Below are 26229 nucleotides of genomic sequence, written 5' to 3'. Positions count from 1 at the left end.
GGATTTATTAGAGAGCTACTCTTCTGATAACATTCGCCGTCTTTTTGATATTATTGATCAAGTAAACGCACAAAAGACCCCTGTCCTGCTGGCTTCACTGGATGCTGAGAAGGCGTTTGACAGGATGGAGTGGAGCTTTCTGTTTTCAGTCTTAGAAAAGTTCAATATGGGCCCAAATTTTATTAAATTGATCAAATCACTATACTCTCATCCAAATGCCATGGTGACTACTAATGGACTGAACTCTGACAGATTCCCTCTGGAACGGGGCACAAGAAAAGGGTGCTCGCTGTCCCCCCTGCTCTACTTGTTGGGGGCGGAGCCTCTGGCAGAGTTGATAAGGAGCAATCCAAGTATTATGGGTGTTTCTGCAGGCGGCCTGCAGCACAAGATTTCGCTTTACGCGGATGATGTCTTGCTCTACATATCCAACCCTGAGAAATCCCTCCCTCTCATTTTAGACAAAACTGCTCAGTATGGCAAGTTTTCAGGTTATAAGATCAATTTTAACAAATCCACTGTCTGCCCTCTCAATATTACACTCACCAGCTCTATGAAGACAATATGTCCTTTCCAATGGAAAACACAAGGGTTTCAATACCTCGGGATCTTCATAACACCAGATCTGAATAGCCTTTTCAAGGACAATTATCTTCCACTCCTGGATCGAATCAAGAACGATCTCCAAACCTGGATCTCCCTCCCAATTAGCTTAGTAGGAAGAATTAATTTCATCCGTATGAACGTCCTCCCTAGACTGAACTACTTATTTCAGATGCTCCCATGCTATCTCCCAGTTTCCTTTTTCAAAACAACTAACCAAAGCATCACCAAATTTATATGGGGCAATAAAAAACCTAGGATCAAGTTTTCCACTCTATCGAAACCTGAATCTAAGGGTGGTCTTGCCCTTCCCTCCCTTCAATTGTACTACTGGTCTGCCCAAATCCGCAACATGCTAACATGGATCACAAACAGACAAGAGTCGACGTGGATTCAGATAGAAGCCCAATCCTGTGGTTCATTGCCCTTAAGCTCAATTATATTCATGAATAACTTTAGTGAAGTAGGGAACATAGCCAAAACCTTTGTGATTTACAGCACCCTACTAGCGTGGAGGGACTGTAAGAAATACCTGGGCATTTCCTCCCAAATATGTTCTCACTTGCCTATAGTAGGCAACCCAGACTTGCCAAAAGCCCTGAGGGTTGCCAACTTTAATCTATGGCATACTCTAGGAATCAGGACCTTTTCAGACCTATTTCATCAGAAAACCACTACACTGAAATCCTTTCAAGAGCTCTGCAGGGAATTCAATGTGCCAAGATCTTCAAATTAGACATGTAATTTCCTAATTTACCTCCAAGAGGAGGTTTAGAACTCGGTTGAATGAAGTTGAAACCCTTCTTGTCACAGCACAATCCATTAAAGGCAAAATATCTTACATCTATAGACTCCTTTCTGAGAAAGGAGACTCCTCCTTTACTCCTTTGAAAATAATTTGGGAAAAGGACCTTGGTCTGACTATCAGTGATGAGTTATGGGCGGAGGTTTGCAACAGGGTATACTGCACCTCTACTTGTGTAAAAATGAAAGAATCTAACTACAAATTGTATTATACTCCTTTGAGACTCCATAGAATGAAAACAGATATGTCTCCTAACTGTAAAAGATGTTCCTCTGAAAGTGGAACCTATATACATGTATTTTGGAGCTGTAGAGAGATTGCCAGATTCTGATTCTATACATACTGCTGCACATAAAATATTAGAGGTACAGTTTGATATGACCCCGTGTATCTATCTTCTTAATGCCCAGCAGGACTTTGTTCTTGATCCTGACAGAGAAAATTTGCTTATGACTATTACATACTTTGCTAAGAAATGTATTATTCTATTGTGGTCCTCTAATACCCCTCCTACATTTAAAATGTGGATTGACCAGATTGTTGACTTTCTTCCTCTTGAAAAGCTCACTTATGACCTCCACAAGAGACAGCCCAAGTTTGATAGACTCTGGTCTCCACTATTCAACTATATTTCAAACTGGACAGAGTGAACGGGGTGACTAGGGAAATGTGCAGAGATACATGTTGTGTAAGGTGCTGTAAAACCTAAAAACGAATTATTGGCCCGTCGTATCAGCGAAGGCTAAAAATAGATAATAAGAACCTTGATAGTGTTGCTGCAAGTGTTATATATATATATTTTTTTATTATATAAAAAAAAATTGTGTACGTGTGCGTATGTATGTATGTACTGTATGTATGTATGTATGTATGTATATGTATGTATGTGTATATATATGTATATATATATATGTGTACATATGCACCAAGGAAAATAAATAAATAATATAAAATAAAAACACTTATTTTTCTTAATATTTCATTTTAATTGTATTTTTTTTCAAATGTATTATTATTATATTTTTAGACTTTTTTTTCTTCTTTTTTTTAAGCCTGTCACATCTGTGAATGTGGAATGTGTTTTGTTGGTTGATTGAAAAACAAGAAAACTTAATAAAACTTTTTAACCAGGAACAGATATAGCCCTTGGTTCACTCCAGACCGGACTGCCCTTGACCAGCACAAAAACATCCTGTGGCGTACTGCATTGGCATAGAATAGCCCCCGCGATATGCAACTTTTCAGGGAAGTTAGGAACCAATATACACAGGCAGTTAGAAAAGCAAAGGCTAGCTTTTTAAAACAGAAATGTGCATCCTGTAGCACAAAATCCAAAAAGTTCTCTGACACTGTAAAGTCCATGGAGAATAAGAGCACCTCCTCCCAGCTGCCCACTGCACTGAGGCTAGGAAACACTGTCACCACCAATAAAGCCACGATAATTGAGCATTTCAAGAAGCATTTTTCTACGGCTGGCCATGCTTTCCACCTGGCTACCATAACCCCGATCAACAGCCCTGCACCCTGCACCCTCCACAGCAACTTGCCCAAGCCTCCCCCATTTCTCCTTCACCCAAATCTAGATAGCTGATGTAATGAAAGAGCTGCAAAATCTGGATCCCTACAAATCAGTCGGGCTAGACAATCTGGACCCTCTCTTTCTAAAATTATCCACCGAAATTGTTGAAACACCTATTACTAGCCTGTTCAAACTCTCTTTCGTATTGTGTGAGATCCCCAAAGATTGGGTAGCTGCAACGGTCATCCCCCTCTTCAAAGGGGGAGACACTATACCCAAACTGCTACAGACCTATATCTATCCTACCCTGCCTTTCTAAGGTCTTCGAAAGCCAAGTTAAAAAAACAGATCAACGACCATTTCGAATCCCACGGTACCTTCTCCGCTAGGCAATCTGGTTTCCGAGCTGGTCATGGGTGTACCTCAGCCACGCTCAAGGTCCTAAACAATATCATAACTGCCATCGATAAGAGACAATACTGTGCAGCTGTATTGATTGTCCTGGCCAAGGCTTTCGACTCTGTCAATCACCACATTCTTATCGGCAGACTCAAGTGCCTTAGTTTCTCAAATGACTGAGTTCAGTGTGTCAAATCGGAGGGCCTGTTGTCCGGACCTCTGGCAATCTCTATGTGGCTGCCACAGGGTTCAATTCTCAGGCTGACTATTTTCTCTGTATACATCAATGATGACACTCTTGCTGCTGGTGATTCTCTGATCCACCTCTACGCAGACGACACCATTCTGTATACTTCTAGCCGTTCTTTGGCCACTGCGTTAACTAACCTCCAGACGAGCTTCAATGCCATACAACACTCCTTCCGTGGCCTCCAACTGCTCTTAATGGCAAGTAAAACTAAATGCATGCTCTTAAACCGATCGCTGCCTGCACCTGCCTGCTCGTCCAGCATCACTACTCTGGACGGTTCTGACTTCGAATATGTGGACAACTATACCTAGGTGTCTGGTTAGACTGTAAACTCTCCTTTCAGACAAGCATCTCCTATCCAAAATTACATCTAGAATCGGCTTCCTATTTCGCTACAAAGCATCCTTTACTCATGCTGCCAAACATACCCACGTAAAACTGACTATATTTGACTTTGGCGATGTCATTTACAAAACAGCCTCCAACACTCTACCTAGCAAATTGGATGCAGTCTATCACAGTGCCATCCGTTTTGTCACCAAGCCCCATATACTACCCACCACTGCGACCTGTATGCTCTTGTTGGCTGGCCCTCGCTTCATATTCGTCGCCAAACCCACTGGCTCCAGGTCATCTATAAGTCTTTGCTAGTTAAAGCCCCGCCTTATCTCAGCTCACTAGTCACCATAGCAGCATCCACCCGTAGCACGCGCTCCAGCAGGTACAGTGCCTTGCGAAAGTATTCGGCCCCCTTGAACTTTGCGACCTTTTGCCACATTTCAGGCTTCAAACATAAAGATATAAAACTGTATTTTTTTGTGAAGAATCAACAGCAAGTGGGACACAATCATGAAGTGGAACGACATTTATTGGATATTTCAAATTTTAACAAATCCAAAACTGAAAAATTGGGCGTGCAAAATTATTCAGCCCCTTTACTTTCAGTGCAGCAAACTCTCTCCAGAAGTTCAGTGAGGATCTCTGAATGATCCAATGTTGACCTAAATGACTAATGATGATAAATACAATCCACCTGTGTGTAATCACGTCTCCGTATAAATGCACCTGCACTGTGATAGTCTCAGAGGTCCGTTAAAAGTGCAGAGAGCATCATGAAGAACAAGGAACACACCAGGCAGGTCCGAGATACTGTTGTGAAGAAGTTTAAAGCCGGATTTGGATACAAAAAGATTTCCCAAGCTTTAAACATCCCAAGGAGCACTGTGCAAGCGATAATATTGAAATGGAAGGAGTATCAGACCACTGCAAATCTACCAAGACCTGGCCGTCCCTCTAAACTTTCAGCTCATACAAGGAAAAGACTGATCAGAGATGCAGCCAAGAGGCCCATGATCACTCTGGATGAACTGCAGAGATCTACAGCTGAGGTGGGAGACTCTGTCCATAGGACAACAATCAGTCGTATATTGCACAAATCTGGCCTTTATGGAAGAGTTGCAAGAAGAAAGCCATTTCTTAAAGATATCCATAAAAAGTGTCGTTTAAAGTTTGCCACAAGCCACCTGGGAGACACACCAGACATGTGGAAGAAGGTGCTCTGGGTCAGATGAAACCAAAATTGAACTTTTTGGCAACAATGCAAAACGTTATCTTTGGCGTAAAAGCAACACAGCTGAACACACCATCCCCACTGTCAAACATGGTGGTGGCAGCATCATGGTTTGGGCCTGCTTTTCTTCAGCAGGGACAGGGAAGATGGTTAAAATTGATGGGAAGATGGATGGAGCCAAATACAGGACCATTCTGGAAGAAAACCTGATGGAGTCTGCAAAAGACCTGAGACTGGGACGGAGATTTGTCTTCCAAAAAGACAAAACATAAAGCAAAATCTACAATGGAATGGTTCAAAAATAAACATATCCAGGTGTTAGAATGGCCAAGTCAAAGTCCAGACCTGAATCCAATCGAGAATCTGTGGAAAGAACTGAAAACTGCTGTTCACAAATGCTCTCCATCCAACCTCACTGAGCTCGAGCTGTTTTGCAAGGAGGAATGGGAAAAAATGTCAGTCTCTTGATGTGCAAAACTGATAGAGACATACCCCAAGCGACTTACAGCTGTAATCGCAGCAAAATCGCTACAAAGTATTAACTTAAGGGGGCTGAATAATTTTGCACGCCCAATTTTTCAGTTTTTGATTTGTTAAAAAAAGTTTGAAATATCCAATAAATGGTGTTCCACTTCATGATTGTGTCCCACTTGTTGTTGATTCTTCACAAAAAAATACAGTTTTATATCTTTATGTTTGAAGCCTGAAATGTGGCAAAAGGTCGCAAAGTTCAAGGGGGCACTGTATATCTCACTGTTCACCCCTGAAGCCAATTCCTCCTTTGGCCGCCTTTCCTTCCAGTTCTCTGCTGCCAATGACTGGAACGAACTGCAAAAATCACTGAAGCTGGAGACTCATATCTCCCTCACTAGCTTTAAGCACCAGTTGTCGGAGCAGCTCACAGATCACTGCACCTGTACATAGCCCATCTGTAAATAGCCCATCTGTAAATAGCCCATCCAACTACCTCATCCCCATACTGTTATTTTATTTTATTGCTCCTTTGCACCCCAGTATCTCTACTTGCACATTCATCTCTACTTGCACATAAAAAAATGTACCACTATGACCTATTTATTTCCTTACCTCCCTTATCTTTCCTCATTTGCACACACTGTACATATAATTTTTCTATTGTGTTATTGACTGTATGTTTGTTTATTCCATGTGTAACTCTGTGTTGTTGTTTGCTTTGCTTTATCTTGGCCAAGTCGCATTTGTAAATGAGAACTTGTTCTCAACTGGCCTACCTGGTTAAATAAAGGTTAAATAAAAAAATACAAATAAAAAAGGCCAGCAACACTCCGTATTATTCAGAACGCCATGTAATGACACCATATATACAGTGGTAAAAATACTTTAAAGAACTACTTAAGTCATTTTTGGGGGGTATCTTTACTTTACTATTTACATTTTTGGCAACTTTTACTTTTACTTCACTACATTCCTAAAGAAAATAATGGACTTCTTACTCTTACATTTTCGCTGACACCCAAAAGTACTCGTTACGTTTTGACAGGAAAATAGTCCAATTCACACACTTATCAAGAGAACATCCCTGGTCATCCCTACTGCCTCTGATCTGGCAGACTAAATTATGTTTGAGTGTTGGAGCCTGCCCCTGGCTATCCGTCAATAAAAACAAACAAGAAAATGTTGCCATCTGGTTTGCTTAATTTAAGGAATTTGAAACGATTTATACTTTTACTTTTGATACTTACAGTTGAAGTCGGAAGTTAACATACACTTAGGTGGGAGTCATTAAAACTAGTTTTTCAACCACTCCACAAATTTCTTGTTAACAAACTATAGTTTTGGCAAGTCGGTTAGGACATCTACTTTGTGCATGACACAAGTAATTTTTCCAACAATTGTTTAGACAGATTATTTCACTTATAATTCACTGTACCACAATTCCAGTGGGCCAGAAATGCACATACACTAAGTACAGCTTGGAAAATTCCAGAAAATGATGTCATGGCTTTAGAAGCTTCTGATAGGCTAATCATTTGAGTCAATTGGATGTGTACCTGTGGATGAATTTCAAGGCCTACCTTCAAACTCAGTGCCTCTTTGCTTGACATCATGGGAAAATCAAAAGAATTCAGCCAAGACCTCAGAAAAAGAATTGGAGACAAGTCTGGTTCATTCTTGGGAGCAATTTCCAAATGACTGAAGGTATCACGTTCATCTTATCATCTCCTCCTATGTTCCTCTGGCGATGTAGAGGTGAATCCAGGCCCTGCAGTGCCTAGCTCCACTCCTATTCCCCAGGCGCTCTCTTTTGACGACTTCTGTAACCGTAATAGCCTTGGTTTCATGCATGTTAACATTAGAAGCCTCCTCCCTAAGTTTGTTCTATTCACTGCTTTAGCACACTCTGCCAACCCAGATGTTCTAGCTGTGTCTGAATCCTGGCTTAGGAAGACCACCAAAAATTCAGACATTTTAATTCCAAACTACAACATTTTCAGACAAGATAGAACTGCCAAAGGGGGCGGTGTTGCAATCTACTGCAAAGATAGCCTGCAGAGTTCTGTCCTACTATCCAGGTCTGTACCCAAACAATTTGAACTTCTACTTTTAAAAATCCACCTCTCTAAAAACAAGTCTCTCACCGTTGCCGCCTGCTATAGACCACCCTCTGCCCCCAGCTGTGCTCTGGACACCATATGTGAACTGATTGCCCCCCATCTATCTTCAGAGCTCGTGCTGCTAGGCGACCTAAACTGGAACATGCTTAACACCCCAGCCATCCTACAATCTAAACTTGATGCCCTCAATCTCACACAAATTATCAATGAACCTACCAGGTACCTCCCCAAAGCCTTAAACACGGGGACCCTCATAGATATCATCCTAACCAACTTCCCCTCTAAATACACCTCTGCTGTCTTCAACCAAGATCTCAGCGATCACTGCCTCATTGCCTGCATCCGTAATGGGTCAGCGGTCAAACGACCTCCACTCATCACTGTAAAGCGCTCCCTGAAACACTTCAGCGAGCAGGCCTTTCTAATCAACCTGGCCGGGGTATCCTGGAAGGATATTGATCTCATCCCGTCAGTAGAGGATCCCTGGATATTTTTTAAACATGCCTTCCTAACCATCTTAAATAAACATGCCCCATTCAATAAATTTAGAACCAGGAACAGATATAGCCCTTGGTTCTCCCCAGACCTGACTGCCCTTAACCAACACAAAAACATCCTATGGCGTTCTGCATTAGCATCGAACAGCCCCCGTGATATGCAGCTGTTCAGGGAAGCTAGAAACCATTATACACAGGCAGTTAGAAAAGCCAAGGCTAGCTTTTTCAAGCAGAAATTTGCTTCCTGCAACACTAACTCAAAAAAGTTCTGGGACACTGTAAAGTCCATGGAGAATAAGAACACCTCCTCCCAGCTGCCCACTGCACTGAAGATAGGAAACACTGTCACCACTGATAAATCCACCATAATTGAGAATTTCAATAAGCATTTTTCTACGGCTGGCCATGCTTTCCACCTGGCTACTCCTACCCCTGTCAACAGCACTGCACCCCCAACAGCAACTCGCCCAAGCCTTCCCCATTTCTCCTTCTCCCAAATCCATTCAGCTGATGTTCTGAAAGAGCTGCAAAATCTGGACCCCTACAAATCAGCTTGGGGTAGACAATCTGTACCCTTTCTTTCTAAAATTATCTGCCGAAATTGTTGCATCCCCTATTGCTAGCCTGTTCAACCTCTCTTTCGTGTCGTCTGAGATTCCCAAAGATTGGAAAGCAGCTGCGGTCATCCCCCTCTTCAAAGGAGGGGACACTCTTGACCCAAACTGCTACAGACCTATATCTATCCTACCATGCCTTTCTAAGGTCTTCGAAAGCCAAGTCAACAAACAGATTGTTATTGCTATGCAATCTGGTTTCAGAGCTGGTCATGGGTGCACCTCAGCCACGCTCAAGGTCCTAAACGATATCTTAACTGCCATCGATAAGAAACATTACTGTGCAGTCGTATTCATTGATCTGGCCAAGGCTTTCGACTCTGTCAATCACCACATCCTCATCGGCAGACTCGACAGCCTTGGTTTCTCAAATGATTGCCTCGCCTGGTTCACCAACTACTTCTCTGATAGAGTTCAGTGTGTCAAATCGGAGGGTCTGTTGTCCGGACCTCTGGCAGTCTCTATGGGGGTGCCACAGGGTTCAATTCTTGGACCGACTCTCTTCTCTGTATACATCAATGAGGTCGCTCTTGCTGCTGGTGAGTCTCTGATCCACCTCTACGCAGACAACACCATTCTGTATACTTCCGGCCCTTCTTTGGACACTGTGTTAACAACCCTCCAGGCAAGCTTCAATGCCATACAACTCTCCTTCCGTGGCCTCCAATTGCTCTTAAATACAAGTAAAACTAAATGCATGCTCTTCAACCGATCGCTACCTGCACCTACCCGCCTGTCCAACATCACTACTCTGGACGGCTCTGACTTGCAGTCATGGGTGAACAGGGAGTACAGGATGGGATTAAGCACACACCCCTGAGGGGCCTCAGTGTTGATGATCAGCATGGCAGATGTGTTGTTGCCTGCCCTTACCACCTGGGGTGCGGCCTGTCAAGAAGTCCAGGATCCATTTGCAGTGGGAGGTGTTTAGTCCCAGGGTCCTTAACTTAGTGATAAGCTTCATCGTTACTATGGTGTTGAACTCTGATCTGTAGTCAATGAACAGCATTCTCACTTACTTTTAGCTGTTCCTTTTGTCCAGGTGGGAAAGGATAGTGTGGAGTGCGATTGAGATTGCGTCATCTGTGGATCTGGGTTGTATGCGAATTGGAGTGGGTCTAGGGTTTCCGGCATGATGGTGTTGATGTGAGCCATGACCAGCATTTCAAAGCACTTCATGGCTACCGACATGAGTGCTACGGGCTGGTAATAATTTAGGCAGGTTACCTTCGCTTTCCTGGTCACAGGGAATATGGTGGTCTGTTTGAAACATGTTGGTCTTACAGACTCGTTGGTCTTACAGAAAGACGTTTGCCCATTGGTCCGCGCATGCTTTGAGTACACGTCCTGCTAATCCATCTGGCCCCGCGGCTTTATGAATGTTGACCTGTTTAAAGGTCTTGCTCACATCGGCTATGGAGAGTGTGCTCACACAGTCGTCCGGAACAGCTGGTGCTCTCTTGCATGTTTCAGTGTTGTTTTCCTCGAAGCGAGCATAAAAGGCATTTTGCTCGTCTGGTAGGCTCGTGTCACTGGGCAGTTCGCTGATGGGGTTCCCTTTGTAGTCCGTAATAGTTTTCAAGCTCTGCCACATCCGACGAGCGTGAGAGCCAGGGTAGTAGGATTCAATATTTGTCCTGTATTGATGCTTTGCCTGTTTGATGGTTCGTCTGAGGACACAGCGGGATTTCTTATAAGCTTCCGGATTAATGTCCCGCTCCTTGAAAGCGGCAGCTCTAGGCTTTAGCTCGGTGTGGATGTTGCCTGTAATCCATTGCTTCTGGTTGGGAAATGTACGTATGGTCACTGTGGGGACGACGTCGTCGATGCACTTATTGATGAAGCCGGTGACTGAGGTGGTATACTCCTCAATACCATTGGATGAATCCCGGAACATATTCCAGTCTGTGCTAGCAAAACAGTCTTGTAGCGTAGCATCCGCTGGTTGCACAGAAATGAGGTTTGACTGCATTAAAGTCCCCAGCCACTAGGAGTGCCGCTTATGGATGAGTATTTTCTTCTATGCTTTTGGCCTTACACAGCTCGTTGAGTGCGGTTTCAGTGCCAGCATCGGTTTGTGGTGGTAAATAGACGGCTACGAATAATATAGACAGTGTGGCTTACTGATTACAGAATGAGGTATTCTATCTATTCTACCTCAGGCGAGCAATACCTCGAATGACAGGGATTCGGGCCTTGTCTCGACAAAGCAGTATATCCTTCGTGTCGGACTCATTAAATTTTAAAAAACGTTGTCCAGTTCGAGGTGAGTAATCGCTGCTCTGATGTCCAGAAGCTATTTTCAGTCATAAGAGACAGTAGCAGCAACATTATGTACAAAATGAGTTACAAACAATGCGGAAAAAGAACTAAGAAAAAACAGCGCAGTTGGTTAGGAGCCCCGTTAAACTGCAGCCATCCCCTCCAGCGCCGTTATCATTCTGGGTATCACTCCACATGTTGTGACAGTGGGGGAATTGCAAAAGTCCTTTCCTCCTCCGTTCCTCGGGTCCCTTCTCCTCCTCTCCTTAAAACATTTTTCAAGAGGGACGAAAGGAGAGAAGACGTGACACGAGAAATCAAATACAGGCAGAGTCCCTCCCCATCCCCAGTAATCTCAGAGCAGCCCTTTTTAAGGAACGGTCCTTTGTGACACACACACACACACACACACACACACACACACACACACACACACACACACACACACACACACACACACACACCGGACCATCATGAAAATGGAACATTCAGGCTGGCCCAGCCATCTCAGGAGATCCTGTCTGATTGGATAGAGTAAAACAAATGGCCCCAGACGGCAGTAATTGATTGGCCGTTGAAAGAGTGGCCTGCCCTCTTCGCTCAGTATCATTAGTCAGGGAGAATCATGGGAAGGAAGAGGCATGGATGGGCCTTGTATGGATACTATGTCTCTCTGTGTCCGGTATGTTACATCTACCAATCACAACAGGAGGGATGGAGGGTGCAGGTTAGCCCAACAGGGAAATCAACAGATAAAGAAGCAGAGTACACACACACACACACACACACACACACACACACACACACACACACACACACACACACACACACACACAAACACACAGTATTCCCTGATTGTGATACTTTATTGTACTTTCCCCAGACACATGTCCTGACAGGTTTGTAGCTCTGTTCATTTAGCTGCTTCAGCCGTAGGGTAAAGTGGCCTTGATACCTGAACTGGACAGATGCTATAACACATACTGACAGCTAAGGCCTTCCTCTGGCAGCAGGTGCTTCAAACAATCACCAGATGGTGTTGAAAGAGGTCCTTTGTCTAGAAGTGTTGTATAACAGTTCTTACTTCAAACCTACAGAGGTGCTCTAGAATTATATTGGGGACTAAATTATTATTGGATGTCATAAGAAATTTAGACAATGCTTTTATAGGTCAGTGGTCTCTGTAAAGTTGTATAGGTACACTACATGACCAAAAGTTTGTGAACACCTGCTCGTCGAAAATCTCATTCCAAAATCATGGGCATTAATATGGAGTTGGTCCCCCCTTTGCTGCTATAACAGCCTCCACTATTCTGGGAAGGCGTTCCAGTAGATGTAGGAATATTGTTGCGGGGACTTGCTTCCATTCAGCCACAAGAGCATTAGTGAGGTCGGGGACTGATGTTGGGGCGATTAGGCCTGGCTCGCAGTCGGCATTCCAATTAATCTCAAAGGTGTTCGATGGGGTTGAAGTCAGGGCTCTGTGCAGGCCAGTCAAGTTCTTCCACACAGATCTCGACAAGTGAGGACCTCACTTTGTGCACAGGGGCATTGTCATGCTGAAACAGGAAAGGACCTCCCCAAGCTGATGCCACAAAGTTGGAAGCACAGAATCGTCTAGACTGTAATTGTATGCTGAAGCGTTAAGATTTCCCTTCACTGGAACTAAGGGGCCTAACCCGAACCATGAAAAACAGCCCCAGACCATTATTCCTCCTTCACCAAACTTTAGAGTTGGCACTATGTATTCGGACTGGTAGTGTTCTCCTGGCATCCACCAAACCGAAATTTGTCCATCGGACTGTGACACATGGCATTGCGCATGGTGATCTTAGGTTTGTGTGCGGCTGCTCAGCCATGGAAACCCATGTCATGAAACTGCCGACAAACAGTTCTTGCGCTGACGTTGCTTCCAGAGGCAGTTTGTAACTCGAGGATAGCTTATATTTACGTGCTACGCGTTTTAGCACTCGGCGGTCTCGCTCTGTGAGCTTGTGTGGCCTACCACTTCGCGGTTGCGCCGCTGTTGCTCCTAGATGTTACCACTTCACAAGAACAGTACTTATAGTTGACCGGGGCAGCTCTAGCAGAGCAGAAATTTGACAAACTGACCTGTTATTTTTATTATCAAATGTCTTTCTACTGTTTTTACTGTTATATTTCTTTACTTACCTACACACACACACACACACACACACACACACACATATTTAATTTTAATTTTTTTCTCAGCACTATTGGTTAGAGCCTGTAAGTAAGCATTTCACTGTTGTATTCGGCGCACGTGACAAATAAAATTTGATTTGATTTTGTTAGAAAGGTGGCATCCTATGACGGTGCCACGTTGAATGTCTGTGAGCTCTTCAGTCAGGCCATTCTATTGCCAATGTTTGTCTATGGCGATTGCATGGCTGTGTGATCGATTTTATACACCTCTCAGCAATGAGTGTGGTTGAAATTGCCAAATCCAATAATTTGAAGGGGTGTCCATATACTTTTGTATTTTCAAAAGGTTATATATTTTGTGTATGAGATGTGATGGTAAGGTATTTTGGCAAACTTCCAAAAGGCAATTTGGTGTTCCCTTTGAGCATTGATGCAAACGGTCTCTCCCCATCAGGTTGGGCCAAACAGCATCGCTGCAAGGGACGGGCGCATAAGAGAAGGAGACCACATTTTACAGGTAGGAAACTATTTCTTTCTATCTTGACCCTCAGCCCCTCTTTTCTCTCTCTCGTTCTTTCTCTCTCTCTCTCGTCTCCTCTCTCTCTCATTTCTCATCAGAGGTGACATAAACACTTTTTTATTTCACCTCCCTCTGCCATTGTCTCCCAACACAAGAACCCATTCATTTTTAATGGCACCATAGTAAAAGAGAAACTCACCCCCTCTGTGACGGTTAGCGGGGAGGAAATGTCCCTCTGGCTGTTTTAGTTACCGACTCAGCATCCGACTGGGCTTTTTAACAGCCGTAAGAGCAGTTTAAGGATGCACCGTGCTCCAGATATACCCCCCCCACCTGCTTCTGGGTAACACACTCGCACATCCACAAGAATGCACACACACCAGATCTCTTCCCTTTCTACACACACGCACACCCCGGAGGTAGACTGAGAGGCTCTCCATGTTATTACCCCTCAGCTCCATCCCTGGGCCAGGGAGGGTCGGTGGACCCTGGAGGCTACTAGTACCCCCTCCAAAGACAGTCTTCTGGTGGGGTTAGAGACACAAACAACAGTCAGTGGAGCTGTATGGACCATTATGATGTTATTGGAGAGGGAGTGGGGTGGTGAGCTTTGCGCTCTTGTAGGGGGAAGGGTGGAAAAGGGGGATGTTTTAAGGTGTAATCAAGAGGTTGGTGTTTTGGGAGGTAGGGATAAAGTAAGGTCATATATTTGGGGAGAGGCAGATTGAGGGCTTCGTGGAGAGAGATGGATAGTCATGTTTTGGGAGGTTAAGGTTGTAAAGGCTTACGGTTTTTTAAAGTCATGTTTTAAAATACAAATCTGAGCGGTAGATCTCAGAATGGGATCTCGGCTCGGGGAAGATTGGTGATCACTGGTATTAAGTGTAAGTGTTCTGTAGAGTCTGAGAGCAGTAATGGTTTTGGGAGGCAGAGCCACAAGGTTGTTACAGTAATGTGGGTGAGAGTGCTGGAGACATGCTTTTGAGGAGAATGGCAGAAGTAGACGGTAATGTCTTTTAGAGAGTGGTCTGTTTTCAGTCAGAGTGAACTCTCAGAACAACAGAGTGATGTGTTTCTGAATAAGGGTTAATGAGTCCGAGAGAGAGAGAGAGAGAGGTGAGTGCACGGTGCAGTCATGAGAGGAAGAAGATTGAGCGTAGGGTAAGCACAGTTTTTTTTTTGTTGCAGAGAGATAATGTACGGCCGGGGCTAGCTGCTTCCCTAATTGTCTGTCGCGTGGCGCCTTGTCCATGTGTGCGCACGTGTCTTTCGTGCATTGCAGGTCATAATGTGTTGTGCGATTGTATTGAGCTACGAGGCAAAGCGAGGGGAGAGGGGTTTGGGTTAGTGGCTGTGATCCATGCCTCCACCCCAAGCACCCCTTTACTATTATCCCATGGTGACAGGGCCATTACTCTGGTCAGTGGAAGACGGACGCCCCCCTGTCACGGCTCAGTTAATTGTGTGGGGCGTCTGTATGTATGAATGTGTGTCGCTTCCAGATGCTGGATGCTTTCAGGAGCAGAGCATTTCTAGTGCAGACGATCGGTCCATAGACCACTGTCCCATTCACGATCAATCCAGCCAGCCTGGCCTGCTATGAAATACTGACTGGACACATAGAGTGCAGATCCCCTGGAAGGAGGAGAGACAGTGCCTTTAGCTGTCTGCCAGCTGGGCTCTTTCTACAGTGTTAGACTGAGATAAAAATAAAAATAAATGTAAAAAAGGAAAGTGGCCCTTCCCTTTGTGTGTGTGTGTGTGTGTGTGTGTTCTAGCGCGTGTATGTGCGCGTGTAAGTTATAACAGGACAGTGTGTGATATACTGTATATTGTGACTCCTGCCTCCACTTCAGGTTGCAACACCTCTCTCTCTCTCTCTCTCTCTCTCTCTCTCTCTCTCTCTCTCTCTCTCTCTCTCTCTCTCTCTCTCTCTCTCTCTCTCTCTCTCTCTCTCTCTCTCTCTCTAGTGTGTTTGTGTATGAATAACAGTGTGTGTTGTTTCCACAGATCAATGGTCAGGATGTGCAGGACAGAGAGGAGGCTGTAGCTGTGCTCTCCAGTGAAGACACAAGGAATATCATACTGCTGGTCGCCAGGCCCGAGTTACAGGTGAGCTTACCACCACTGATGAAGTTAAAAGGAATTGTTTTAAGGTTATTTTTTTACCCCAGTCCTAATAGTTTACTAATCTGGAGAGATGTATTGTAAAAAAAAAAAGTCCATACTGTAGGTCCATAGGATCAATACACCAGCCATTAAGAGGTATTTTTATTCATGACATCCCAAGTTAACATACGTGACACCCAAAACACAGCCCTAAGGCATATACCACTTACGTTTCTTAGATGAAACATTACACGTCCCTGTATAAACACCACCGCACATCATGTGTATTTTTTTTATATAGTGCCGGCCGCTGTAATTGACTTCCAACAGTACGCCATAAAAACTAATGGCATGCTAATATGCAGTGAGTTCAGGCCCAAGGCCATGGCGAACGGTGTGTGTGCGTGCACGTGCGTGCGTAGGGCTGTGGCGGTCGTGAAGTTTTTTGCCGGCTGGTAACTGTCAACCAAATATCTCCAGGTCTCACAGTAATTGACCGTTAATTAACATACACTTGTTCGGCATCTCTGGGCTTCCACGCACAGCCCACAAGCCACTGATGCAGACCTTTGGAACATCTACATTTTAAAAAGTCGTATAAATCTATTTAATATAGATTAAACCATCACAATAAATCCGTTATTTGATTTGATTTGATTTCTAATGCATTCTAAGGCAGAATGATGTGACTTCTTATGCAGGCCGCACATGCTTCATTAGTCTGTCATTCACAATTTGACAAGCACTTGATAATATTCTCACCCATCAGACTATTCTCAATTTCATTTGGGCTTTACATGTAGCCTACTAATATACTGTATGTGTGTAATCCTTTTTTATTTAAAAAAAACATGTTATCGGTAGCCTGCCCTCAAATAGCGAATGGATGAAAGCGTGCCAGGTAGGCTGTTTTTTTGCCGTAGACGGAACATGCTGGGCATCATTCACAAGTGATAAACCCATCTGACTAGTGCTTGGCAATATGGTCAAAATATCATATCACGATATAATTTATTTTTTAAAATACAGTGTAGTGATATTTGACGGTATTTTATGTTTTTGATTAATAAAAGTTATACAGTATGTATGCTCTATGAGTAGTTCATGACCCTAGGGTGGCAACACATAAATACGTGATTTCAACAGGGCTTTCTACATTCTGACTGTTTTACACTGTTCAATCCAACTTCAAACAAAAATGATTTTCATCATTTCATACCATTTCTGTAGTTCCGGGAATTGTGTCATCATTTCCACACTGTGCCACGCAGGGCTGCATGATATGGGCAAAACATTGAGGTCTAGTTCATTGGTGAACTGTTGCAATCATGGAAATATAATTATTATTTACATTTTAGTAATTTAGCAGACACTCTTTTCCAGAGCAACTTATAGTAGTGAATATATACATACTTTTCTTTCATACTGGTCCCCCTGTGGCAGTCAAATCCACAACCCTGGCATTGCAAGCGCAATGCTCTACCAACGGAGCTACACGGGACTATTCTAATTCAATAGTTGTAATATAGTGGGCAGCACCTTGAATGCTTATGACAATGAATGAAAAAGCCAGGGAAGAAAATATTGACAGGGTAGGAACCAAAGTGTTGGTCAATGTTTCCAGGGGACCCTAATTAGATTTTACATCCCATGTTGTTTTCTTACCTCGTGTATCTAGCCAGCTAGCAAAAATATTCATGTTTCGCCTATTTCTCTCTCATTTAAGATACCGTTGCACAAACAATATGCTTATCTAGGCCTACACCCGCACTGATACCAGGCTGTATTACAGGGGTTCCCAAACTTTTTTGTCCCACAAGCTCATTTTGATATCTGAAAACCCAAACCATGTGAAAAAAATGAGGATGTAATTAACAGCCAATGTTTATCTTTTAATTTGGGTCAATGGCAGTCATTGCAAATTAGTCTAACACAATGTATCTTCTCTAACCAACACTAATGATATGGGTGCGCTTGATGCGTGTCGCGTCAGAGCTTCTCAAAGTCAGGGGGCGTGGTGGGGCATGCGGTCACATCGTACCGGGATCAATATTTGGTTTTAATGCAGACAAGATCACTGAATCCAGCTTCACACAGATATGAGCTGGCGAAGGGTATGATGAGTTTTATGGTGATTTCAAGACAACTGGGAAGTCTGAAAAATACAAGGTCAAATCGGGACGTCAGTGATCGTCAGGTCAGACTTTTGGAGCTCTAGAAACAGACACGAGTTCCCGAGTTGGAATTCCAAATTGGATGACAGTTCAAAATATTTTTCCTACAATGTGATTTTCTAGATTTTTTTTTCTCATTTTGACTGTCATAGTTGAAGTGTACCTATGATGAAAATTACAGGCCTCTCTCATCTTTTTAAGTGGGTGAACTTGCACAATTGGTGGCTGACTAAATACATTTTTGCCCCACTGTATATATGCAGTTGAAGTCAGAAGATTACATACACCTTAGCCAAATACATTTAAACTCCGTTTTTCACAATTCCTGACATTTAATCAGAGTAAAAACTCCCTGTCTTGGGTCAGTTAGGATCACCACTTAATTTTAAGAATGTGAAATGTCAGAATAATAGTAGAGCGAATGATTTATTTCAGCTTTTATTTATTTCATCATTCCCAGTGGGTCAGAAGTTTACATACGCTCAATTAGTATTTGGTACCATTGCTCCTGACAGAGCTGGTGTAACTGAGTCAGGTTTGTAGGCCTCCTTGCTCGCACACATTTTTTTCAGTTCTGCCCACACATTTTCTGTAGGCTTGAGGTCAGGGCTTTGTGATGGCCACTCCAATACTATAACTTTGTTGTCCTTAAGCCATTTTGCCTCAACTTTGGAAGTATGCTTGGTGTCATTGTCCATTTGAAAGACCAATTTGCGACCAAGCTTTAACTTCCTGACTGATGTCTTGAGATGTTGCTTCAATATATCCCGATAATTTTCATACCTCATGATGCCATCTATTTTGTGAAGTGCACCAGTCCCTCCTGCAACAAAGCACCCCCACAACATGATGCTGCTACCCCCGTGCTTCACGGTTGGGATGGTGTTCTTCAGCTTCACCCTTTTTCCTCCAAACATAACGATGGCCATTATGGCCAAACAGTTATATTTTTGTTTCATCAGACCAGAGGACATTTCTCCAAAAAGTACAATCTTTGTCCCCATGTGCAGTTGCAAACCATAGTCTGGCTTTTTTTATGGCAGTTTTGGAGCAGTGGCTTCTTCCTTGCTGAGCAGCCTTTCAGGTTATGTCGATAAAGGACTCTTTTTACTGTGGCTATATATACTTTTGTACCTGTTTCCTCCAGCATCTTCCCAAGGTCCTTTGCTGTTGTTCTGGGATTGATTTGCACTTTTCACACCAAAGTACGTTCATCTCTAGGAGACAGAATGCATCTCCTTCCTGAGCGTTATGACGGCTGCGTGGTCCCATGGTGTTTATACTCGTGTACTATTGTTTGTACTGATGAACGTGGTACCTTCAGGCTTTTGGAAATTGCTCCCAAGGATGAACCAGATTTGTGGAGGTCTCCAATTTTTTTTCTGAGGTCTTGGCTGATTTATTTTGATTTTCCCATAATGTCAAGCAAAGAGGCACTGAGTTTGAAGGTAGGACTTGAAATACATCCACAGGTACACCTCAAATTAATTCAAATAATGTCAATTAGCCTATCAGAAGCTTCTAAAGCCATGACATCATTTTCTGGAATTTTCCAAGCTTAGTGTATGTAAATTTCTGACCCACTGGAATTGTGATTCACTGTATCACAATTCCAGTGGGTCAGAAGTTTACATACACTAAGTTGACTGTGCCTTTAAACAGCTTGGAAAATTCCAGAAAAGATGAAAGATGAATGGAGCAAATTACAGAAAGATCCTTGATGAAAACCAGCTCCAAAATTTAAAAAATCTGTTTTTGCTTTGACATTATGGGATATTGTGTGTAGATTGATGAGGGGAAACAACAATTGAATCCATTTTAGAATAAGGCTGTAAAGTAACAAAATGAGGTTGAGGTCCTTGATGATCTTCTTGGCCTTCCTGCGACACCTGGTGCTGTATGTATCCTGGAGGGCAGGCAGTGTGCTCCCAATGGTGCGTTCGGCCGAGCGTACCACCCTCTGTAGAGCCTTGCGGTCAGCGGTGGTGGAGTTGCCGCACCAGGCTTTGATTCAGCCTGACAGTGTGTTCTCGATGGTGCTCCTGTAGAGCACTGTGAGGTCCTCAGAGACAGGCCTAATTTCTTCAGCCTCCTGAGGTTGAAGAGTCGCTGTCGTTACTTCTTCACCATGTTGTCTGTGTCGTTTGCCCATTTCAGCTCCTTGGAGATGTGTACGCCGAGGAACTTGAACGTTTTTTTACCGTCTCCAGTGCCTACCTCCTCTTTGTAGGCCATCTCGTTGTTGGTAATCACGCCTACTACTATCGTGTCATCAGAGAACTTGATGATGGAGTTGGAACTGTGGGAGGTATACAGAGAGTACAGGAGGGGACTGAGGACGCAACCTTGTGGGGCCTTCATGTTGAGGATCAGTGTGGAGGAAGTAATGTTGCCTACCTTCACCAACTGGGGATGTCAGAATGATTAGAGGGACAATGGAGCGCTGAGTATCAGGCCATTAGCGACTGGCCGTTAGCAAGTTTGATAGGCTACTAATGACCATCAGCGGCATCAGAGCGCAGTTCTGGAAAAGCCTAGTTACCGTGACTCAATGGTCACATAGCTCGTGACTGCCGGTGTGGCGATAATTCGGTCACAATAACAGCCCTTATGAGTACTTATGAGTATGAGCCACTGAGTACGGCAGATGAGCAATGAGCCATAATGGACTCTACCTTCCCCTTTTGGTAATTAAATACGCCTCTCATAATACATCTAAAGTCTTGGATGTGATATGGATCCCATTTGGTTTGAGTCAAGCAGACAAAGTGCTGATGAATGACATTGAGGAACCAGATCAGAGGTCAAGATCCTCTGTTCATTGAAATATATTGACTTCATCTATATGTGTGGTCAAGCAGGGATATTTGATGGGGACATTGTTAATGATCTATCAACAGTTTTATAATGCTTTCAGCTATTGCAACACAAAAACTCCATGACTTGTGTCTTATTGTGGATCTCGAATGGCCAGTTGGTGTAAGCCAGGGTTTCTCATATTCTGGTTTTAATCCTTCTCTCTCTTTTCTCTCCATCTTTATTTCACTCTCCCTTTCTATCTCTAGCTAGAGGAGGCGTGGTTGGATGATGAACACAGTGAGTTCCTGGAGCAGTTGAAGATGGAGATGTTGGAGGAGCAGCAGAGAGAAGAGATGGAGCTGGAGGCACTACAGGAGGAACAGGAGCAGGTGAGACCCACGTGTTTATTCTCTCATTTTGTATACAGAGCTTTTACCTGAGGAACAAGTACGGTCCCACAACCCTAGGGTCAAACCAAAGAGTAGACCATGGAAACCAACAATCTCAGAGTGTATACTTAAGGCATGACTATGTAAAGACTTGACTGAATGACAGTGATTACTGGTTATAAGAGAAAGGCTGTTGTAGCTTGAAATAATCAGTAACGTTAGGTGGAGCGGATGAGATTATACCAAACTGTGTATTGAGGTTCTTTCAAATCTTATGGCAATATCTAATAATATAGTTTGAAAGCTTTATTAATATGGAAGAGGGTGAGGAGCATTTTGAACCCCAAAGATTGGGGACCACAATTTAAAATCTTAGGTTTTGTTTTGAGATTAGCAAATATGTAAATGGGAAGATAGGGAAGTTCAAAAGACTGTAAAGCATGGGGAAGAAACGACAATTCCCAGCGTAGCAGAGTAGTGGTACAGAACTCCACAAGAATGGAGGGAATCCCAGTGGAGAACCCAAAGCACTGACTTTTTCAAAACTATTTCAGTCTTTAGAAATTTCAGAAATTTCAAATAGTTATGAATATCATTTCCTTTGTTCTAAAATTCCCAGTTTCCACAAAGTTGTACACAAGAGACCTATGCACTTCAAGTTGTTTTTATTTTACAGATATTTGTTTACAGATACAGTAGTATGTTAATTTGATCACACTGTTGACAGATAGTTTTCCTGCAGTCAACTCTGGACCTCGAAGTTAGTTTCACTGCTTTTTTAAATCTAATCAAGGACCAATTTAGACCTGGCACACCAGGTGTGTGCAATTAATTATCAGATAGAACAGAAAACCAGCAGGCTTCGGACCTCGTAGGCCATAGGGTAAGAGTTGAATAGCCCTGATGTAGACGTCTTTTAGCTTTTTCTACTGAAAAACATGTGATATTCATTTTTCTTTCAGCCCAGAGGAACACAAGAGGATGACATCACTGCCACCTGTTCCTCCCTAACTCAGGACATGGACAGTGAGCTGGGGATGTCTGACCACAATGCCCTTCTAACCCACATCCAGAGACGACTGTCCCAGTGCCTGAGGGATAGACAGGACACTGGGCATCATCGTCTGGACGAAGAAGAGGAGGAAGAGGAGTTGGAGGTGGAGGAGGGTGACCGCTTCCAGCAGCTCCTGGAGCTGAAGTGTCAGATCCGTAACAGCGGGGAGTACGACCTGTTCTACAGCAGACACAGCACCATCGAGTGTAGTCTGGGAGAGCCGGCTGGCGGCGTGCAGCATGAGCTCCGCATGCTCAACGAGGAGCTCTGCAGTATTGAGCTTGAGTGCCAGAACATCATGCAGGCCCACAAGCTCCGCAAGGGACCGGGGGGGACCCAGAGAGACCAGGTGCAGCAGGTGTCAACCATAACCGGCCACCCCATGCCCAAGGACCAAAGCTTCCTCCGAGGCAGCAGGGACTCGCCCAGCAGGGGCAAGCTGGCTGACATCAACAAGCGCCAAGAGAAACCGGAGAAGTCAGACAAGGACAGCTCGAGCGCCTACAACACGGCAGAGAGCTCGCGCAGCACGCCGCTGGCCATGGACCGATCCCCCGAGCACTCCCTCCAGAGGAGGATGGTCACCATCACCAACCAGAGGAACCTCCGCAGCAGCCTGGCAAGCCTTCATGCCACAGCCAGCCCCAGTCCTAGTCCCAGCCCAACACAACGGTCGCTCCACCGAACCCCCATCCCAGGCAAGGCCAGTAGCCCCGACCACAGCCCCAACCGCTTCGAGTCGGACCAGACTGCCCCGGCAGACGATGAAAGGAGCGGGAGCGGGAAGGTGAAGCCTCAGCATCCTCCCAGGGCTTCCCAGATCCCTTACCTCTCCCCGTCCCGTAGCTCCCAGCATAGGCAGCCCAACACCAACATCCCGGCACACTACCAGAGCTACATGCAGCTGATCCAGCAGCGCTCGGCCGTGGAGTACGCTCAGAGCCAGCTCAGCCTGCTCAGCGTGGTCAAGGAGCCCCAGTTGATCCCCACCAGCGAGCCCAAGATGGAGTGGAAGGTCAAGATCCGTTCCGATGGCACGCGCTACATCACAAAGAGACCCATCAGGGATAAGATCCTGCGGGAACGCGCCCTCAAGATCAAGGAGGAGCGCAGCGGCGGGATGACCACGGACGACGACGCTATGTCTGAGATGAAGATGGGGCGGTACTGGAGTAAGGAGGAGAGGAAGCAGCATCTGGTCAGGGCTAAAGAACAGCGGAGGAGACGAGAGTTCATGCAGCGGAGCAGGCTGGAAAGCCTGAGGGAGAGTCCTCAGAGCAGCAGCGAAGGACGCAAGGAGGTCAGCATCATCGAACTGAGCCACAGGAAGATGATGAAGAAGCGCAACAAGAAGATCCTGGACAACTGGATGACCATTCAGGAACTGATGACTCACGGGGCCAAGGCCCCTGATGACCCCAGGGCCAAAGTACATAACGCCTTCCTGTCGGTCACCACTGTATAATATACAACAAACACAATCTACAGCAGTGTTTCTCAACCTTATTCATACCAGGGGCCAGCAAGCTATGGTTCTTACCTTCTTGGAAGGCAGCTTATTTTAATAGGGACTAACATGAGAACTGACTAAAAAATGAGTTTCAGCTATTAAACATCTTAGGGACCGGTCGGCAACATCCCAGGGACTGTTCCTGGCCCTTAGACCAGAGGTTGAGAAATACTGATCTAGCTACAGTACCCCATGTGGTATAATATACTTGCCTCGTTCAATGTGGCATTTTTATGAGGACGATAGTAATATTTTCACAACTTTGTTACCCGAAAAAATAGCATTTTGTAAAGAATTTTAACCAATGTCAATTTTGTTTATATTTTTCTTCATGTTTTTCATGATGTCACCCTCTTCCAGATCCAGAAGCACTTTTGTATGAGATTACTGTGCAATTATCTTTCTTAGTTGATCGTTTTCTTAGTTCATCCTGTGAAAATGTTAAATTATTTTCATATTTCTGTTCTGTTATGCAGTGATTCCAACCCACGCAGATCAGGAGACTTGGACTCCCTCAGGGGGAGTTGAATTGAATGTACAGTACACGGAAATGTATTGTCATCCTACTTCTTGCCGGTCTAGATTTGATGAACCAGCCATTAGATTTATCGTTCAGGACTTTCTACAAATGTCACAGATACATTCAGAACTTTCGGCCAATTCCACACGAGCCCATACGACTTCAACTACAACCACTGATTTACCAATTATAATGATTACATTCCTTCAAAACAAGACGGTTAAGTTGGCATTTGATAACGATAACTTGGACTGAATGCATACAGCTTCTACCTGCATTTTCTAAGGGAACCCATGTTGAGATAGACAGATAGATACATTAGCTAAGGACTGAACTACCTGACCTATACCGTTTACAGTATGGATCATCTAAGCTTTTAAAGCCAAGAATGTATCCCCATTCCAAAACAAAGGACCATTTGCAATTTCCTTTGCAATCATTTTAATTGCAAAGGATTATTTTATTCCAAGAGGCTATGAAGACTAGCTGTGATATGTTGCAGCCAACAATTACTCTGCAGTGCATCAGGAGTTCTTCCAATGCAATACTGGTAAACCCTCTTTCATAAGATTTTGCATATTTATGTTTACATAATCCTTTATTTTCCACACAGTAGGTATTGTATAATGTTAATGTTTCTCAACAAAGCCTTAAACAGTTGCCAATTAGATTCATGTAACTTTGTTGTGGCAAGAAATTCGTTATGAGCTGTCTATGGTTCTCTGTTGCAGCTCAAAATGGTTCAAACTTGAAGCTCAGGCTTCACTTGATGTTTTTAACAATGCCAGCTCATTTCAGAGCCCACACAACACTCCGTATGCTTGTACTTACTAGTTATGGATTGGATGATTGCCAGTGAGCAGGACTCATAACTTGGCAGTACATTTTCCAATTGTGAAATCAGGTTTTGCATATGTATAACTGCATACTTTTCAGTCTGGTTCTGTGTACAGTAGAATACATACTTTTCAGTCTGGTTCTGTGTACAGTAGAATACATACTTTTCAGTCTGGTTCTGTGTACAGTAGAATACATACTTGTTTCAAACAGCTCATTTTCAGTTTAAATATTGTAAATGTGAACTTTGAAACCAACTCCTGTATTTGTTTCAAGTCAATGTCAATGGTCTTATTTCAAGTAATATGTAGTTGGCACACTGGTAGCCAGGTAAACGTGTGGTATAATTGTGATCATTGAAAAATGACATGAGAATAAATGATAGTTTTTTTTCTTTCTTTATGGAACGTTTGCAGTAATGCTTTGACTGTCCTTCAGTCTGGTTCTTTATGCACAACACATCACAGTGCGTGGAAGCCAATTATGTGTGAAATGACTGTTAAAGTATAGGGTTTCAAACAGCAACAGTATATGTGATTGAGCTCTAACAAGCAGAAAATCCAGACTTTAGACTTTAAAATTGCTTTTAGTTTTCTTGGTTAACTCAAATAGAAAACGTTATGTCACATTCATAAATTAAGTTGTGAATCTTCAAGCATCATTATCTCGTGCAGTTTTACTGAGATTACTCACAGTTTATAATGAAAATAGAGTATCTTCATGCGTCTTGCATTTCTTGGGGAAGTCATTGTCAAGAGATTATTTCACATGAGAACAGTCTGACAAATTGTTTTTGGAAAAGAACGGGCTTGTTCATTGGACTCATTTACACCTCAAATGTCTCCCTCTGAAATAGATCTCTCCTTTTGTTTAATATTAACAATTAAAAATATCACCTTCCACTCGGATGGCTCTGAGTTCATTAAAATATATCAACCACTAAATCATTTCAATGGCCTGTCATGAAGTATAAGGGGAACGCATTGGGATACTCCAACCATTCCTCAAATTATCTTTCGATATGAACCGTTTGTCGTC

At 43.7% G+C, this 26229-nt stretch overlaps 1 protein-coding gene across 1 annotated transcript in view; it reads left to right on the top strand.

The window, feature by feature from the left end:
• LOC139408493 (PDZ domain-containing RING finger protein 4-like) overlaps positions 1-25584 on the top strand; it is a 60305-nt gene extending 34721 nt beyond the window's left edge. Inside the window, exons 4-7 of the mRNA XM_071152462.1 lie at positions 13734-13796; positions 15810-15911; positions 21148-21270; positions 22233-25584. Coding sequence (XP_071008563.1) covers positions 13734-13796; positions 15810-15911; positions 21148-21270; positions 22233-23789 — 1845 coding nt within the window. The 3' untranslated portion in view covers positions 23790-25584. The remainder of the gene's footprint in view (positions 1-13733; positions 13797-15809; positions 15912-21147; positions 21271-22232) is intronic.
• The last annotated feature ends 645 nt before the right edge of the window (positions 25585-26229 follow it).

This window comes from Oncorhynchus clarkii, chromosome 1, assembly GCF_045791955.1.
Source record: "Oncorhynchus clarkii lewisi isolate Uvic-CL-2024 chromosome 1, UVic_Ocla_1.0, whole genome shotgun sequence".
Lineage (NCBI taxonomy): Eukaryota > Metazoa > Chordata > Actinopteri > Salmoniformes > Salmonidae > Oncorhynchus > Oncorhynchus clarkii.
The sequence above is the reverse complement of the archived record's forward strand: the minus strand, read 5'-3'. Positions and strand labels throughout refer to the sequence as shown.